The 19,819-nt window shown below is 34.3% G+C and overlaps 1 protein-coding gene across 3 annotated transcripts; it reads right to left on the reverse strand.

The window, feature by feature from the left end:
- Positions 1-347: 347 nt before the first annotated feature.
- On the reverse strand, positions 348-19,419 carry LOC120633768 (intracellular protein transport protein USO1-like). 3 transcript variants are annotated; one of them, XM_039904107.1, is made up of 21 exons: positions 19,114-19,419; positions 18,929-19,028; positions 17,821-18,051; positions 17,430-17,506; positions 16,955-17,099; positions 15,969-16,126; positions 14,867-14,916; positions 14,721-14,787; positions 12,485-12,703; positions 10,598-10,736; positions 9,286-9,391; positions 8,585-8,807; positions 7,753-7,932; positions 6,782-7,046; positions 6,532-6,642; positions 5,105-5,298; positions 4,141-4,485; positions 3,390-3,620; positions 1,740-1,925; positions 1,193-1,287; positions 348-771 (listed from the first exon to the last, which is right to left on the reverse strand). In XM_039904107.1, the coding sequence occupies exons 1-20, from the start codon at positions 19,231-19,233 to the stop codon at positions 1,201-1,203; spliced, it is 3,234 nt and encodes a 1,077-aa protein (XP_039760041.1). In that variant the 5' UTR covers positions 19,234-19,419; the 3' UTR covers positions 348-771; positions 1,193-1,200. The 3 variants fall into 3 exon arrangements, with proteins under 3 accessions (XP_039760041.1, XP_039760042.1, XP_039760040.1); XM_039904108.1 differs by having other exon boundaries at positions 348-1,287; positions 17,833-18,051; XM_039904106.1 differs by having other exon boundaries at positions 348-1,287.
- Between the last annotated feature and the right edge of the window lie 400 nt (positions 19,420-19,819).

Consider the following 19,819-nt stretch of genomic DNA (forward strand, 5'->3'; position numbering starts at 1 on the left):
GAATTAAAATAATAGAATTAATAAATATTTAAAAAAAAAGTTGGCAGTGCTTTTGGTTTACATGGAATGCATACTGATATATAGTGTAAGTGTGATATACACTGACTTATATTATAAACATATAAGTAGTGGTAGAAGTTTTTGTGAAAAATCTCGTCTGGGTAAGTTCTACCGCCAATCGCCATGCTTCTGCCGCGAAGCAGTAATACTGATATACACATGGCGGAATTTCGCAGAAAGTGCTCCTTGCATGCCTTGCAAAGTGTTGTTTTATTTATAGGCGATTGTGTTCCACTTACAATCAGACAAAAAACATATTGAACTCTCTATCCCTATACAATTTTAGGAGTTTTCCTCACATAAATCTCTAAATGTGACAATGTCTTTGGAACTAAAATTATGGTGTTTTTAGTTATTCTAATTTACTTCCTAGGACACTCGTATAACAACGCTAAAATGGTGTCAATAAATTGAAGACAAAAATAAAGTCAGAGCAGCCTGTGTTGATATACCGTGAAATTACTTTAAGCGTCTACGCGAATAATATTGTTTTTTTATTTTCCTAACATAATTGTGGTGTACAAATAAAGTGTTAAATAATAATAATAATAAAAAAAACATAAATTTCACATAGGACATCTCTTTTGACATATTAAAAACATAAATTTGCGTAAAATTTACAAAATAAAGAGAACTTGAATATTTTGCTTTACCTACTTGCCAGCAATAATTTATTTTTATTCAGCAGCCATGTGTTAAACGAGTATGAATCTGAAAAGAATGAAGCTGGAAATAGATAACAAGAGAATAATCACGTAGTGAAATTAGTTTGTATTGATGCACAGCTTTTTATACAAATTTTATGCGTAGCAGCTATTTTATTGAAAATTAAAAATGCCGGACTGTAGGAAAGCCATGTGCCATGCCAATAATGAAACTCCACTTAACAGATTTCCTGTACAATAATATATTAGAATACAATGTCATCGACTGAAAAATCTACCTTTAACAAAATGGTAATGTGACATATTTAATGTGATGTATTTGACTGCTCATTGGATGCCATAAAAATTGCTTGATCCTCATTGGTTGAAATAAAAAATTATTGTTTTTGAGCCTTGTCTTGGTCAGGCATGAAGTGAAGACAAGCATAATAGCTTTTGACCTATTAACAATCCACTGTTTGTTGTACCTTTTTTGTCAGTGAACACTGTCCGGGCTGTCCTTAAAGTTAGCTTGGGCAAGTCTCGCGAAATCTTCCGTCAGTTCGTTTATTCTTTCTGTGTACTAGAAGAGAAGATAATTGAGTAAAATTTTTATTGGCAAAAAAAAAAAACGAAAAACAACGATAATCAATGTTCTGTGAAATAAAGTTATTATTTTTAGACCGGAAACCTGACTATCCTGATTACGTTAACGTTGTTGACATTTTGTCTCAATTTTGGCATCTCTTTATACAATAACCATCTGGATTGTTGACACAGTCGAATTAAAACAGCTTGACATCCATCACATTTAAAAACTCACAAAATGAAACCAATGGAGGGAGATATTTAATTTTCTCTCGCGTCGGGAATTCCCTTGGCAGTGACATTTTGAGGTCGATTCCAAATTCAAATGGATAAACGATAATACAGATTTGACATAGCACATTATTAAAAAAGTGCCATTTAAAAAAAAAAAAAATTAAATGTCCTAAACTGTAAATTAGATGTCCTAGTTTACAATAGTGTACTCACATCAACCTGCGTGTATTGCTGAGACTGCGACGGTGTCCGCTTTTCCTTATGTTTCCTTTCTTCCTGGACCCTACAGTTCACGTAATAGTTTAATTGGTTCTGCAGTTTTACAAATATTTTCCTGTATTCATCTTGTATCCTGTTCATTTCATTGTTTATGTGGTTGTCTTTTTTCGCCATATAGTCCTGCAAAAATTGTTTTATTTCAGAGGTTTCATACTGGATAACCAATAGGCCTTGGCTCAGGCGACGGACCAATGGCGGCATAACCACACATATCTCTAAAATCAGGGTAAGAGAGTCTATCAAACAACCAATCAAATACACTTTATTGAAAACCAAATACAAAGCATTAAAGAAATATACACAATTGAAATGAAGAAGAATACACAATAGGCAGCCTTATCGCTTAAAAGCGATCTTTACCAGGCAAGCTACCAAATCAAATTAAATACACACACAAAATAATTCTTAAATAATAAATACACTATCTCAAAGTTTTAAATGACTTCTATGTATGATGCAAGACAAAGGTAGAACTGCCCATTCCCTCCGAGGAAAGTGGTCATAAATAAGAATAACCGCAACTTACTTTGCCAAGAGCATCGTTTAGGAAGAAGCTTTTTTATAGTAATAACTGACCCACTAAGCAGACGACCCATTATGGTATGCGTTAAACTATCAACTCACTTCTATGTTATATTTCACATGTAATGTATGCATCAAAAGTACCATACATGCCCCTATTTGAATAAAGAATTATTTGACTTTGATTTTGGCTTATCAATTGAGCAACATATCGCAAGGCATGCAAGGAAAACGTCCAACAAAGTATCGCCTTATCTTTATAAACCACAGATGCCTGTAGTTTTAACGGTAACCACAACCTTCAGACCGGGCAGAGCTATGTTGCATAGCGGGAGAAATAAGCATGGCTAGTAGTAGTAAATCTTCCGACGAGCTCTGATACAAAAAGCTCTACTACTACTAAAACTAAATATACAGGATAAAATAAAAAATATAGCTAAAATATTTTATATGCATTTTAAATTTATAATTAATATTATAATTCCTCCAAGTGTAGGTAAAAACACTAATATAAAAAAAGCAATGTGCCATCTCTTGTTTCAAACGTGTCTCATTGTAATATGGACCTTTGAAAACGTAGATCGAAACTGCAACGTTTCCTACTAGATGACGCTACAGTCGCTATAAGACTAATGTAAAAGGCATATACCAATTTCGGCATCGATGGTAGAAGAGCCGTAGCTTAATTGGAAAAAGCGCTCAGGCCGCGATTGCTAGAGAGTCGCAGGTTCAAATCCTGTCGGTTCCGAAATTTTTTATATGCATTTTACATTTATAAATTGATAATTTCTCCAAGTTCTCTCGGCCTTGTAGTTCCTAGCATTAAACTCACAACTTTTCAATAAAATAAAAAAAAAATGTTATATCTGTAAAGTAACATTACACTGTGAAACCAAATACATGTGATTGGACAAGGCCGCGAAGTCGGATCAGTGACCACATGTTGAGACGTGGTTCAGTCACTGTTGCCGAAGTTTCATTACAGAGTAGTAACAAGTAGCAGTGAGACGTAAAAAAATGATCAAAAAAAAATGTGATGTGAATCATAATGAAAATTCTCACCTTATAAGTCAAAACAGTTCTCTTAGCGTTCTTATATTTCTCCTGCATTGTTTGGTGGTCGTGCTGCAACGTTGCGTATTTCTGTTCTATTTGCACCAGAGCCGATTGCAGGTCCAATATTTTAGTCCTCAACGAGTGGCACTCTTTCGCACTGGAGCTTGTCTTCTGTTTCCAATCTTCTTTCTCCTTCTTCAATATATCTTCTAAGGAACCCAGCCGGGATAGCCGTTCCTTGAATACACATAAAAAATGACAAGATACAAAGGTGCCAGTTCAGAGTGCCTATTTGATTCGATCGCGTGAAAAAGTTACCTACGATTTGTGTAACAGCACCATATATTTATAATATTGGGAAACAGTGTTGTCTCCAGATGGCGCTTTTACAATTCCAATATAGAAAACCTCACACTAGGCAATCTATTGTATACGATTCTCTAAACTAAACGAAATAGGCTATGTTTGCCACGAATACGAATGTAGTCATCGTCATCATTATTCACTACTATGTACACATTTTGTATTTAATCAACGTCTATGTGCCTATTTTAATAAATTAATATTTGACTTTGACTTTAAAATTTGGTGCCAACAGAATAAGCACAAATAATTAATGAAGTGAGAACAATATTTTATAAGCATGGCTTATCCTTTTGTTCGATATTATTATAATTTATACATACGCTTTTTAACGAGAAAAACCCACGAATTATCAATTTTATTATCATAAAGAAAATAGACTACTTCTTTTTACCTTAAACTTTTCAGCTTTATGCCTCCATTCAACGATTTCGTCCTTTGCTCTTTGGCATTCCTTTTGCAATTCATTATGCTCTTTTATAAGCACCGATATCTCATTTTCTTTAGACTCTAATATTTGCGTAACCTTCGATCTCTCAGATAATATGAATTCTTTTAATGTGTCAATTTCCTTCGCCTTTCGTTCTAGTAAGTCTTTTAGTTTAGTCACAGTTGCTAGTTGTTCGGTTTCCATTTCTTTTAAACGCCTTGCGCAGTTCATTTCTATCGTTTTGATTTCTAAGGTGAACTTTTCCGCTATTTGGTCCCGTATCGCCTTTTCCTTCATCATTAACGCAGTCTAAAACAAAGAAATTAACTCATTAGAACATATACACCCACTATAAATAACATGTTGGTAATTGAATTTCCCTCTAAATAGATATATAAAAATAAATAAAACCTGATTTCATTAATATAGTAGTTTTTTTTTTTTTTAATTTCTTGTTTTTTTAATGCAGAGGAGGCCTGTGCCTCTGATGAATATTGAAAACAGTTTCTTGTGGCCTAGTAAAGCAAATTTTCGGCATATTCTTATAGATATTGTTTTCTCAAGCAACCAATGGTTTCTGGAATATAAGGCTACTGGTGTCCAAAAAGTTTTTTAAAAATAATTTTATTTAAGAACCTGCTTACTGTCCGGCAAGTATACAATAAGCCGAATTTTAATTTGTCCATCCGTTTAAGATGTTACGATTTGTTACTAATAACACACTTCTTGCGGTGCGGTACATCATTAGATGAACCTGGATAGAAATCAACGAAAAATGGTTATAGTTGTTTTCTAGCGAACCTTCACTTTTTTTAAGACCATTTTTTTTAAATTTTAATTTCAGAAAGCAGACAAAACTCGCGAGCCAATCAGTTCACGTCGAAAACAAAATTCTAGCGCTAAAAATCATCGTCAGTTTTTTTTCTACCTTAGCAGCGAGAGGATCTTCGCAGTCAGGTGCTGGATCGACAATAGGTACGTTCTGCGCTGACGTTTCTTCAGTATTAGTACCGACGGAGCGAAGATCCGTCAGTTTCTTGTAACGTTCCATTATGTACTTTTGAAAGAACTCTGCTTTTCCTTTCAACTCTTTCATCAGCGTTTCGTTACTTTCTTGGGAAGCTGGAGAAAATGCATAAAATATGTTTATGAGGCTTTACACCTACTTCTTAGGTCAATGGACACATGGTCTCACGGCATGCCCTGATATAACATCTGAAGAATCAGCAAGACACAGCTGTGTTGGCGGTTTGAAGGAATTTGTTTATCTGCAACTTGGACAAACTAAAATCATAGTATTGCGGAAATACCGTAGGTAGTTCCGAAATTTACAAACGCTGCAGAAATTGTCTGGTATATCGGGTGATCCCGATGGTGCCCGATGGTACCAGGCATCTAGATGGTGGGCACGGTTTCTATGGCATGTGGTATTTTGGCTGGTGGAAGGCTTCGGTCGTTACTTGTTATCACCCTCCTGACATAGACGTGCCGCGCGATACCACGTTGAAACCGATTAGGGCGGGTTTAATGTAACTGCCATTCTTCTTCGGTTCTCTAGCGACTCCAAGGTGTAAGTAAAATGTCTCATCAAACCACGCGCTTTTCTTTGTATGCAATCGCAATGAAAGGAATAGTTATTGAGGTGTTTCTGCACGGCTAGCATGGGCAGGAGACAATTATATCCCCGGGGAAAGGATAAAAAATTATCTTCTCTCACAGCTTTTTCAACTCTCAGAGCACTGGCGCATAAGTGGAAATTCATAAGCATAATAATTATAGGCAAAATATGTTATGTTGTATTGTAATGTTTCAAAAAGCTGATGACAGAACAATGTTTTAGCCCACACAAAGGCATGTAAATTGTAACATTAATAAATTAAAATCATATTCAGATTAAGTCAATTTAATTATATAACAATGTAGATTTTATTAAATATAGTTTAATTTTATGTCCGATGCCCTAGAGATATTGAATTTTATATAAGGCCTGAACTATCAGCAAAGTATTCATCTTTATATATATATATTTATTGTGGCTGGACCGATTTAAATGATTTTTTTGGTTTGCGTTTGGGTGGCACCTTGGATAGTTAAGATTCACAAGTAAGCCCGGCAAATAGCGCTGGGGTCTGCTAGTTTATTTGTGTAATTGATATACCACAAAAAAAAATTACATGGACAGAAAAAGAGGAAACTTAAAAAGTATGATCCAAAGGGCGGCCTTATCGCTTAGTAGCGATCTCTTCCAGTCAACCTTAGAAAAAGCAAGAAAAACCAAACGGAATTCTAACTAACTTCTTCAACTAAACAAATATTTTTTTTAGATTGTAATTATTATTAGTAAGTCAATCTTACCCAATTTCACATTGTACTTGCTCAGTTGATCTTCCATGGTCCTGATGTGTTTCATCTGTTTTTCACATTGCGCACACGCTTCCTTTTCTTTACGCATTGCAGTTTTCTCGTCTGCAACAAGTTAGTTTCGTGTTAAAGTCTCGTTAGAAAAGATTAAATGGAAACATCGTGAGGACCTGTATGGAGAGTTATCCATTATGCTTTATATGATGATGATTGAATTATTAGTAACTTATTTATATAATCATACCTTCGAGGAACTTGTTGAGCTTATCAGTAAACTCCTTCTGTTTGTCTGTAAACTCTTTTTGTAGCTCCGATATTCTCCTATTAGCTCTTTCCAATTCATCTCTTACGTTTGTCAATTCTGTTGTCAACTTTTCTACCAGCCTCTTCTCTTTCTCTATTCGCTCCACGTAATCTCTCTCCTGAGACTTGTACTGTTCAATTTCTCTTTGACTTTTTATTTGTACGTCCTTTAGTTCCCTTGAAACTGCATCACGTGCGCTACATACCTTTGAAATCGTGCTCTTCATCAATACAAATAATAAAATTGGAATAAGGACATTGTGGATTTGAGCAACGGGTTATTTTGCGGAAATCCACCAACTTCATACAATGTACATTCAACTTAATTTGCTATATGCCGCGACAAATACGTATGGTGTAACTTAGATTTTTTAGTCTGTTACATACAACATATTTACTTATATTATTAACTGCGGGTACACCGGAGCACTTTGAGGAGATAATCACAACGAAAATGAACAAGCAATTGTCTTAGCAATTGTGCGTTGTGAATATGGTTAAAATTTCTGGATTTTTGGATAAAATAACTTTTGAACAAACTAAGCATTTTCGAGTGGATAAGATCAAAAATAAAAACGTGTGAGCCGTCACGGGACGCCTGGCAGATATGAAACATCGAAATTGTTTTCTGTAAGTTATTGCAGATATTGCATTATGAAAAGATAAAGCATTACAATTTTGTTCCACAAATTAAAAAAAAATCAACGAAATGGATAACCACTCCTTTTTTTAAGTCGGTTAATAATGTCTGTTTTGTTACAAAATTAATATTCATTTTTATTGTTACATACGAAATACAAAAATTCAATCATAAAGCGTGGCGATGCATCGCCACGGCATTTGTCGCCACGCCAAAAATCAGGTTTACCCTCAGCCTATAGATGACAATTCACATCAAAAATATTATCTAACCTGTAAATACAATGTTTTCAACTCGCCGTTTTCCTTCAAAGTGATTTTTAGCCGTCCATTGTAGGTTTCCAATTCCCTTAGGAGATCAGCGTTCGCTTCTTGGACTAACGATGCACGACTACCTTTTTCCGTCTTTAGTTTGTCGTATTCCATTTCGAGCTCGGTGTATTTTAATTCTAGCTGTATAATATAAATAAAAGCTTCAATAGATTAAGGGCGGATGTTGCACTCGTTAAATAACCTAAGGAGTAAATTTGACAAATTTCTTATCAATCAACTATCAACATTTCGAATTAATGTAGCATGATTTTTAAACAAGTTGATAGCAAATTGACTATAACTTATATAATATAATGCTCTATTACAGCATTTATAAGGTATCTTGGCCGAATACCGAAATATTTCTTAATATTTAAAAGTCTGTGTAAAGAAGAAGGAAGTAAGTACTAAGAGACAATTTTTCCTTGTAATTGGTGTATTATCAGCACGTTTAAAATTTAGTTCTGATTTAAACAAAAGTGTAGAAGTAATCAAAAATAAATAAAAAAGCTAAGTTCAATATGTTATTACTGCGGAAATGTTAAGTAGGAATAATGTTAAGAACACGAGTATATTCAGGCACCATGCTATTTTTTTATTAGCAAGCAATAGAGATTTATAATAATTCGAAGAATAAGCTATTTAAAAGAATTAATCCAAACATTCATGTTATATGTATTTTATAAAAAGATTTGTAATATAATAAGATAATTAAGTTAATTTTGTTTTATGTTTAGTTTTGGTGTGTTATCATCTTTATTATTATTATTTGTATTAGGATATTTTAACTCACATTTTTTATTTCAGCTCTTAGATCCTCACCATCCTTTCTCAACTGTTCGTTTTGCGCCTTATAGCTCTCTACTAAGTCGCTATCAGTGTTTGTTCCGAGCAATTCTACTTTGTTTTGTAGAACTGCCAAGCGTGAGTTGAGTTGCATCTCTATACCTTTTTGTTCTTCCAACTTCGTTCTTAGTTCGGACTCTTGCTTTCTATGAAGTTCTAGTCGTTTTTCACTATTTTGTGGAATCAAAATTTTATGATTTTGTAAATAGATTTGAGCTTTTGTAAATGGCTAAAGAATGAATATTAACAATCATTATTTTCATTAAATAATGTAGTTCAATAATTAAACTGATTGAAACCTTATACTTTTCAATATATCTTGATTCTTGGGGTCCGTTTTCGAACTGATTGTGACTGTATGTATGATTTAAGAATAAAATATTACTTGCTTTAACGGTAAAAGAATTCGTTGTAAGGAAATCTTCATCCCTGAAAGTTCGCCTTAATGTTTTCAAAAGGCATCCGGAGGCCTAAACCCTTCTTGTTGTTGGAAGAGACCCCGTGCTTAATTGGGCCGGTAATAAGTTGATATAATGATGACGATGTTAAGGCGACCCAACATTAGTGGGATAAGAGAATTAAAGTAGTGAGAGAAGAGAAGAGATGAAGAGAGAATTGAAACTACGGATGTGTTAAAAAATTTCATACCGTTTTGCTATTTCATCTTGCATGCTAGACAATTTTTGTATCTGTTGTTTATGACGACTTAATACTTCTTTTAATGTTGCTAACTTCCCAGGAGATGGAGGATCACCTATGAAAAAAAATATGCATATTTTTATCGAAATTACCTTTTTGTTGTAAGCGGACTAAAACTGAGTTTTACGCTCTAGTGCACAGTACTTGTAAGTATACTTTGTTTGTATGTGATTTTTAATTTTTGCCCTTCCGATTATCTTCATTTCAGAATTTATTCACAATTATTATTTTGAAAAACGATTATGTGTAAGAAACACAAAATAGTTCCCATATGACATTAAATTTGGCCTTTAGTTATTTTTATTTATATACTGCTCCAAATGTTTTATGTTTATCCCTTATTTATAATAATAAATATAAATATATATATTAAAAAAAATGCTGTTCGTTACTCGCACTGAAACTCGAGAACGGCTGAACCAATTTGGCTTATTTAGGTATTAAAATATTCGTGGAAGTCCAAGGAAGGTTTAAACAATTGGAAAATATAGTTTTTTTTTTACAATACACACACAATTGTTTGTTCATCTTATATGACATTGTATGTGTTGCCTGTTTTTAGATCTGAAAAATAGTATGTATATATTATATACATACCTGTATATCTTTCCTATCTGCACTTAATATCATAGAGCTAAATAGTATGTTTGTTTATTTGAAACTGCCAGTACGATGCTAAAAACTTTACGTAGCTGATACGTTGCAGACTATGAAGCTATACGCTGCGTCCCGTTGTTTAAGCGGGTGAAACCGCAGGGCATAGCCAGTAATAAATATACTACGACAATACAAACAACAAAAATGTAGCCCCAAAGTAAGCGTAGCTTGTGTTATGGGTACTAAGATGCCTGAATGTTTTTATGAATAAAATAATACACAGATAAATACTGAATAAGATTAATGTTCATCACACTAACATTTTCCAGTTGTGGGAATGGAAACCACAGCCTTGGACTCAGAAAGCCAGTTATAAATACAAATAAATATACTACGACAATACATACAACGCCATGTAGCCCTAAAATAAGCGTAGCTTTTGTTATGGTTACTAAGATGACTGAATGTTTTTATGATTAATAAATATACAGATAAATTTTACTGTATAAAGTCTATGTTTATCACATAAACATTTTCCAATTGTGGTAATCGAACCCTCAGCTTTGGACTCAGAAAGCAAGGTCGCTGCCCACTGCGCCAATCGGCCGTTACGTTAAGACGATTAATAAATAATTATTTAATATTATTTTTCGTAGGAAATTACCAAGACTATAGCAATTATCAGGAAGTGCCTCCATCAATATCTGATTGAGTGTAGTCCTCCAGTTTTCATACTCTCTCTGAGTGGCAGCCATTTTGTTACGGCACATAACCAATTCTTGCGCCGTTACTTGTAATTTTGACTAAAACAAAAATTATAAAATTTAAAATTAATTTATTTCAAGGCCTAGTTTATAAGCACTTTTGTCGTCACGTCAAGACAAAACGTCAAGTCAGTCTGTTTGTAGTGACTCTACCACCGGTTCGGAAGGAAGAGATCCCACTGAGAAGAGCTCGCACTCTACTCACTCATACTAAAATAAGTCATGCTGTTGTCCGCCTTCTTCGTTGGCGTTTATTACGGTTTTATTACAAATCCCGTGGGAACCGATTGTTTCCCTGGGATAAAAGTAGCCTATCCTCCCCGTCCTTTCAATTAACTCTATGCCAATCTGACAAACAATCACACTTTAGCATTTATAAATATTAGTAACGATAGCTGTCCGGGAATTTGGTTGCGTTTGCTATACTCCGCGAAAAGCAGGAGAGTCTGTATCGTGTAATTTATAATTACTAATACTCCACGCCTAACAGATCTTCGGAAATGTACCCTATACGCACGTTTCGCACCGAAACCGGAGCATCCTCAGGTGATCTGTCTGTGATACATGTTACAAAAACTACCCAGTTTTTCTATAGAATTCATTTCGAATAATTCCGATTTGAGTACTAGGTAGCCCCGCAGGGTGATTACGTATCTCGCGACAGGTTTGCGACAAGCGTAAATCTTGCAATCACTGCTGTCAAACATCACTTTATTTATTGTATGGAAAAGTGACGTTTGACAGCAGTGATTGCAACATTTTCGCCTGTCGCAAACCTGTCGCAAATACGTAATCAACCTGCGGGACCCGGTACGGAAGTATCTCGAGTCGGTTGTGTTAACCAAAACATTTTTTTTATTTAAAAGCTAACACCTGGCTGCATTTTACCTGCTGGTGAATGATGATGCAGTCTAAGATGTTAATGGGCCTACCAGCAGGGCTAGGGCAGGAAATAAAAATTATATCCCCTTAAAAGGAATATAATTAACGTGTCTATCTGCTAAAGCACGGGAACAGGGAAAAGAAGTAGTTTGACCCCGAGTTTAAATGTATTATTTGCAAGTTTAATAAGCATTCGTTCACTGTCAAAGCTACTGAATTGTGGAATGCACTCCCATTAAACATAAGACAGGCGAAGTCAGTGGGCATATTTAAAAATGCTGTTAAGGCTCATTATCTCGCTCAGTAAAGACGACTATTATTATTTATTTATCTACTGAAACTCATATTTAAGTATTTATGGTATGTATTAGTATATTTATTTTTTATATTTATCAATAGTATTTTTGTATTTGTATTATTTATTTATGTGTAGTTGTATTTGTTTATGTATTAGTATGTAGATATTCGTATGTATGTATTAAATAGTGTACCCCACCTATTCGTTTTTTTTTAGTTTTCCTAATCCTAAGGTTGCCTGGCAGAGATCTCTACTTAGCGATAAGGCCGCCTTTTGTAGCCTGCTTCATTCTTCATGTGTTTGTTCTTTTTTTTGTCTCGTTTTTCTGAGTGGTGTACAAATAAAGAGTGTAAATAAATAAAATAAATAAATAAATATTTGGATATTATTTCCACTTGTGCGCCAATGCTCTGAGAGTTGATAAAGCTGTGGGAGAAAATAAAATTTGCATCCGTTCCCTTGAGATATAATTTTCTCCTGCCGAAGCTAGCCGTGCTGTTAGGGGTATGGCAGTTATAGTAAACCCATACCTCCGATCCTATAGAACTAGCGTGATTAGTCGCTTACTGCAAACTCCAGGACATACGTAACGTTATAAATAACTTACCCCAAGCTCCTTAACCTGTTCCCTTGCGGTGTTCCTTTCATTGGTCAGGTGGAGAACTTTTTCTTTAAGCTGAGCAGTCTCACCGTTGACAAGTCTACTCTGTGCGACTTCTAATTCACTGGCCAATCGATTTATTGTAGCACCTTTTTCTATTAGTATTGCTTCTTTCTCCCTGTCGCGTTCCGTACATCGTTTCTCTAACATTTTTATCTCATTATCCTAAAATATTCATCATTATCATCATCACATCAACTTATTATCGGCCCAATACAGAGCACGGGACTCCTCCTACAATGAGAATGGGTTAAGGCCGTAGTCTACCACGCAGTGGCATGCATAGAGGGTATACAGTAATCGGACCGATATAAAATTTAAAAAAATCTCCAGTACGGGTTATAAACAGGGTGGCTGCAAACTTGGCGCAGTTTGCAGCAACCCTGGTCTCCGAGCCCAGGGCCGTGGGTTCGATTCCCACAACTGGAAAATGTTTGTGTGATGAGCATGAATGTTTGTCAGTGTCTGGGTGTTTATATGTATATTCTAAGTATTTATGTATATTATTCATAAAAATATTCATCAGTCGCCTTATTACCCATAACACAAGCTACGCTTACTTTGGGGCTAGATGGCGGTGAGTGTATTTATTTATTGATTTATTTATTTGGTATCTATGACCCATCACTACGCACTACACTATAACATAAATGGAATAATTAAAAACTAAACTAAACTAAATAAAAAAAAACTTACATTAAATATTAATATGCAATATAAAAAATAAAAAAAAAGTAACGTCTGTTTGGGTATACGTATTGTCGTAGTATATTTATTTATTTATAAAAAACATAACGATAGGCATTGTACGTGTTATAAAAAGCCTATCCTAAAGTTTTTATAACTTGTAATGGAGATTTTCTTCATTTTATATCATCTGCATACCCCTCTATGCACGCAACTGCCACTACGCCACTACGGCCCAGTGCGGATTGGTTGGCTCCACACACCTTTGAGAACATTATATAGAACTCTCAGGTATGCAGGTTTCCTCACGATATTTTTCTTCACCGTTGAAGCAAGTGATATTTTTATTACTTGAAACGCACATAACTTAGAGAAGTTAGAGGTGCGAGCTGGGATTCGAACTCGGCCCCCCGAAATTGAAGTCGAGCTCCTACCCAATGCGCTATCACCACTTCCTTCCTATTACTTAAAATGTTAAGTCGTTATGTATGTGTATTCAAAGTGTTGCAATGAGGGCTTCGACTTCATCGCCATTTTTTTTAATTTTTTTTTTTTTTTTTATTACATAAAGTTTCCAAAAAAAAATAAAAAATACTTATAGCTAGCATCAATATTATCTATTATTTTTATTCCGTGGGTACCAAACCTATGTGTCACTCTAGGATACACGTTATATTTGCGGCAAATTTTGTCACGATTGTGGTGATTGAGCTAACAAAGGTAACAAACAATCAAACAGACACTCATATATTACAATACATTTATAATATATGAGTGTCTGTAGTATGCGTGTATGATTTTTTGTATTTTACACTTTGTATGGTTCCATAGCTATCTCGATGGTCCGCTGACAGAGAGAGCTATTTTGCCATACAAATAAGCTATTCTTGGAGGATCTCTACAAGACCAAGTCAGAAATGAGGAGATCTGTAGTCTAAGGAGTAAGTCCTCAAAACGGATCCTATACATATCATTCAGCTCTGAACGACTATCGATTGTGATGACGATAAATTGGCTCCAACATTATAATATACTAAGACAATACACACATCGCCATCTAGCCCCAAAGTAAGCGTAGCTTGTGTTATGGGTACCAAGATAGCTGTTGAATAATATAATACACATAAATACTTATAATATACAGATAAACACCCAGACACTGAAAAACAATCATGCTCATCACTTAAACATTTTCCAGTTGTGGGAATCGATCCCACGGCCTAGGATTCAGAAAGCAGGGTTAAACGACGGCCGTTTGGCCCACTGCGCCAAACGGCCGTCTATTCTAATAGTCTAATAAATGATAACTCAAACATCATTAGCACTACAGCCTTTTGATGGCCGGCCAATCGATCCCCGGCCTAGTCCAATCGATTTTTCCACCTATCTTTATATTGTGCCCATGTCCGCCAGTTTCGCATACTAATGACTGATGCATCTCGGTCTACTCTAAAATGACTTAATTAAACAGTACAAATAGACAAAAATTTAATACCTTTTCATCAAGCCTACTCTTAGCTTTTATAAAATCGTTTTGCAATCTATCCATCTCTTCTCGATGCCTGAAAACAAATAATGTAATCAGAGATTTCGAAAACTTCATTACAATGAACATATATAATTATTCAGAGAGTTTGATACCTATCTTGCTGTTCTCTGAACAGGGCGTCAGTGTCGTGAGAATGTGCCACCTGAAAATAATCTAAATTTTATTATTTTTTCTATGTTATAACTAAGGTCTTAAAGGGGTAAAATAACATATTTAAAAAGCCTTTTGTGAGGTGTGGTGTGCAAAGCTCACAAATATAATTTAGGTATTTATATAGCTGTTTACCGCGACTTTGTCGGTATTTTTTTCGTGGGTCCAAAATCTCAAAATATATAAATACCATAGATCGGCTATATACAAGGTACAATTTTGCATGCGTACAAAGATAATGCCGTAGATGTATGGAGGTCGTTATACAAATATTATACAACGTGTACCAGAATTACGAAATAATATTGAAGGATAAATAAGGTTATTAAAATATCTGAACACTGCATTAAAATCAGTGATTTAGTTTAAAAGATCTGAGCATACAAACAGCGGGAGCGTTGTTTTAAACTATGTAAAGATACATAAAATAGGTGTCCTCGTTTGTCTGTCACATTGTTGTCAGTTAACTTCTGATTTAGGGTGTTGTCTGCCCGGTTTGCGAGTAACTACATAATGTAATTTAAAACATTTATGTCTTCTCTTTAAATAGTAGATTACTTAATTGAGAGAGAGGGGGTAAAGCAATGTCTTACGTTACAGCCGCCGGGATAAATCATAAGTAAACGAAGGATTTAGGGGCGCCCAAAACGAAGGCAGCTTTATCCTTGAGTTAAATACTCCACTTTTCACACCTCGCGGGGCAATAAAATCAAGTTTTAAAAGGATTTTTTTTGAAATCTTTACTCTATGGTTCGTGCTCACAGGCTCTGGTGAGTGACAGGGATGCCGTCAAACGATAGAACGAGATAGCAATATTAGAATGAGCAGACTTTATTCGTATACGCCGTACGCAATGTTCCATATTCAAATCATAAAAGCCGCTAGGGACTCCAGTACCATTAATAATCCGTTAAGCCTATAGGATGTATTGGCGTGCTTGACCTTTAATTACTAGGCTATGTAATAAGGCAGCGAGTGGTGTGTAAAATGTATTTTATGCGTTATGAATTATATTTTAAAGAGGTCGAATATTCAGCAGCTAACCTGCATGGTGTGAAGTCTTTGTTGAACTTCCTGCACCGCTATGTTAGCGGCTCGGAGCTCCAGTTTCAGTTGTTCTTTATCTTGCTCACTTCCCACAAGCTTCTCAGTGAGTGATGTCATTTGCTGCTCCAACTCTATTGACTTGTGCTTGCTTGATGCTGGAATTAATTGCTCTGTTAAGTTTCTTACTTATATTATAAAAAAGATAACACTGCCAGAAATGCAATGCACAAAAAAAACCACAACTCATGCACAACAAAAATTCTTGCCTCACCCCCACCAACCCGCATTTGAGCAGGGTGGTGGGTCTACGCTCTTGCGATAAGGCCTGTGCCCAGTAGTGGGTAGTCAATAGGCTGAGGGTGAAATGCCCATTTACTTTATCAATTTCTTTTCTGGTTTGTGACTTGCATGTGTAATTATTTTTGTATATTATTAATATTTAATATAGGTATTATTATTATTATATAATATATGTATTATGCAGTTTCCTATTTAAACAGAACAGAATGTGTAATGTTTTTTATCTCTTTCTCTCGTAAACATTTATGTGTTTTTGTTTGTTGTTTATCAACATATTATTCAGTTACCATGGTAACTAGTGTTTTTTATGCAACCAAGGTATGATGTACAGCCTGAGGCTAGTAAATCGCCCTGTCAGCTTCGCACCACAAACCATTTGCAGTGATCTGAATTTACTAACGTCAATCGCAGTTACCTCCGGTATATTGAGGAAATTAAAAATATGTAATCCGCCAATTTGTAGCGGCGGCCATCTTGGACCTAAGAAAACCCCATAGTTAACTTTTATATTGTAATTTTTATTAATAAATTAGTAAAATTACACTTCTTTGCACCCCAACGTAAGTAGCAATCTGAGATCATAACTGATCAAGTTACTAGCATAAACCTTAACAACTACTACAATGTAATTATGTTTCTAATTTTTTAATATAAATTTAAATATTATTAATCATCAACAATACCAAGTAAGCAATGAGCTTCCTTCAGAGATAACTCTGCCTTATCTTTATCTTGCAAGGCAGCTGTGAGTCGTGCTCGAAGACTGTCCACCTCTAAGTCAAGTTTTTGTCTCTGGTCAGCTAATTGTTCACATTCTTTTAAACGCATCTGTAATAAGAAATTCAATAAACAACTGTAAAATTTAGATTATTTACATATGCATTTATGGGTGTCATATGGTAGGAAACTTTTGTTTGCTGACTGATGATGGCAGATTAGATTACAGTTGTCACTACCCCTCCCCCTTCTTACTAGGCGACTAAAATATAAAAAAGAGTGAACAGGGGCGTCCTCTGTGCAACTACAAATTCATGTACACTCATGTACATTTATGTACTATCTTCTGCAATCACCAACCCACCCGTCCAGAGGAATACAGGCCTTTATTTCATAATTGGACTATTGATGAATGAATAAACAAAACTAAAGATAACTTACCTCATACATAACTTTAAACCCTTCCTCATTCATATAGTCTTGTCGAGCCTCAAAATTGTTAATGCCATTGATATGTCCTATAAATATAAAACAAGTTAAAAATAATGTTAAACTAAATCTTTATTTTCATCAATTCGAAATAATATCTTATCTATAGAAATCTCGAAAAGTAATTTGTGTAACTAAAAAAAGAAAGAAATAAATATATACTGACAAAACACACCTTGCCACCTAGCAGTGGCGTGCATAGAGCATAAAATGAAGAAAATCTCCAGTACAAGTTATAAAAAATTTAAGGATAGGCCACCTAGTCGCAAAGCGTAGCTAGAGTTATGCATACTAGGACAACTAATAACTGATAGTTGATTTTAAAAATACATAATTCATGTACCTGCTGGTATACCTCTATATTCTTGATTATAATAATGATTTTGACCATCGCCAGCTCCATATGGACTGTAGGCAAGTTTCATTGGATCCTCTATGTTCCTCAAATGCTGCGAATGATTCTTAGGTATTTCACAAAAAGGCTTTGACGGTTCAGAAGCATGTTGAATTTCTTTTAAATGATTTAAAGATTCTACATATGTAGGTGGTAATCCAGTTCTAACTGGATGCTGACCTGAAATTTAAAATTTAAAAATCATTATTCTATTAAATCGTTTTTGAAACAGTAAATCAAATTTTAGTAAGAAGAGACATCCAAACATTCAGACCAAATGTATTTTAATAAAATATTAATATTTGTTGTACTATTACAAAAAAATTGAATTAATATTAAAATTGTAGTTTTGACTGAGCTGGTCCCCATCACCATTAAGTACTGTGAATACACTGTATACCAAAATTGTTGTTGTTGTGTACCAAATTTTTTATTGGCTGGTTATTTTATTGCAACAAAAATAAAGTGTTTTCTTAAAAGTGGAAGTAAAAGAAACTAATTTACAATTATAATTACAGTTCAAAAGAATAAAAGGAGGCCAACAAAACCGAATATGACAAAGGCCTTTACTTTATCATATTCATGTTGCAGATAGGCTTATCACACACAGTCAATTTTTTTTAACTCTACTTCAATATTTCAATATATTCTGCACACAGGCAATATTATTGTCAATAATATTTTGACACAAGTGTTTTAATGTGTAGTGTAAAGTGAAGGTAACACTATATTATTGTGTTTCATAGTTTAATGATAACAATGAAAACCAAACAAACCTTAGCTATTTCAAAGTTTTGAGTTTTTTTATAAAAATGGGGAATACTTTACTTTGTGTTTATTTAAAAGTATAGTAAACATTTTGCTTAGAGCTTGCTTAATGCTTAACTTCATTACACACACTGTTCATGCAAATTTTTGTGACAATAGAATTCAACATATAAAAATGTTAAAAGTCCAGGGGTTCAGGACAAAGTGGTTGGGTTGGTCCAATTGTCACCACCAACAATTGAACTATCTTAAATTATTATTTTAAAATATTTATCTACGTAAAACTTACCTCCATTGGGGCAAGATGCATCCAAAGTGTAATTTTCACTACTATTTACAGAATCATCGTCGTGAAAATCGTCAAAAGCATTGTCTAGATTATGTTTCAACTGAAAAAAAACAACAAAGATAACAAAGTGTGTGTGTAAACAAATTTTAAACAGGAGGTTATGTTATGATATCTCGATTATTTACCTCTTCGTTGAGACGCTTTCGATCTTCCAGTTCCTCCTGCTCTTCAAGCCTGTCTTGTGCGCTATTATTTATGTGAATGCTTGCAGCACCTTGAAACAAGCTCATTCCAGGCCCATCCATGGTAGATGCCTACCTATGCTTTGAGCTTTATTCATGCACTACAACTTTTTTATCAAACTCTTCGCCACCAATATACGTCACTAATATGTATAATACGCAATTATAGAACTATGTTATACATACAATCAAATTAAGTATTTTTTATAGATAAATGAAAAGTTTTATGTTTTGTTTGGTACTTTAGCAACTTTTCCCACTTTTGAGTGAAATGTCAAATGACGTTTCAAATAAACGAAAACATCAGTGCTGCCAGTGTTATTTTTCCACCTTTTTATTAAACTACATCATAGTGTAGTCGAATTACTGGTAAATTCTCTGTTTGTGAAGTTATAGTAACACAATATTATTAGAACTACTCTGTTTTGTTAGGCTCAGATTATTGAGGTTAACGTTACCAACATAATTAGTGTCTTTATTATGATAACAATGAGTATATTAATGAATTTTTGTTTCAGAAACGAAATTTTGCACAAGTATAAAACTTCTTAAACATAATATGGTAAAAATTAAAATTACTTGGTACTTGCTAGTAATCATTTGTATTGATGGTGCCTACTATTTACTTTTAAGTAATAATAATAACAAT

This window comes from Pararge aegeria, chromosome 22 (genome assembly GCF_905163445.1).
Source record: "Pararge aegeria chromosome 22, ilParAegt1.1, whole genome shotgun sequence".
Taxonomy (NCBI): domain Eukaryota; kingdom Metazoa; phylum Arthropoda; class Insecta; order Lepidoptera; family Nymphalidae; genus Pararge; species Pararge aegeria.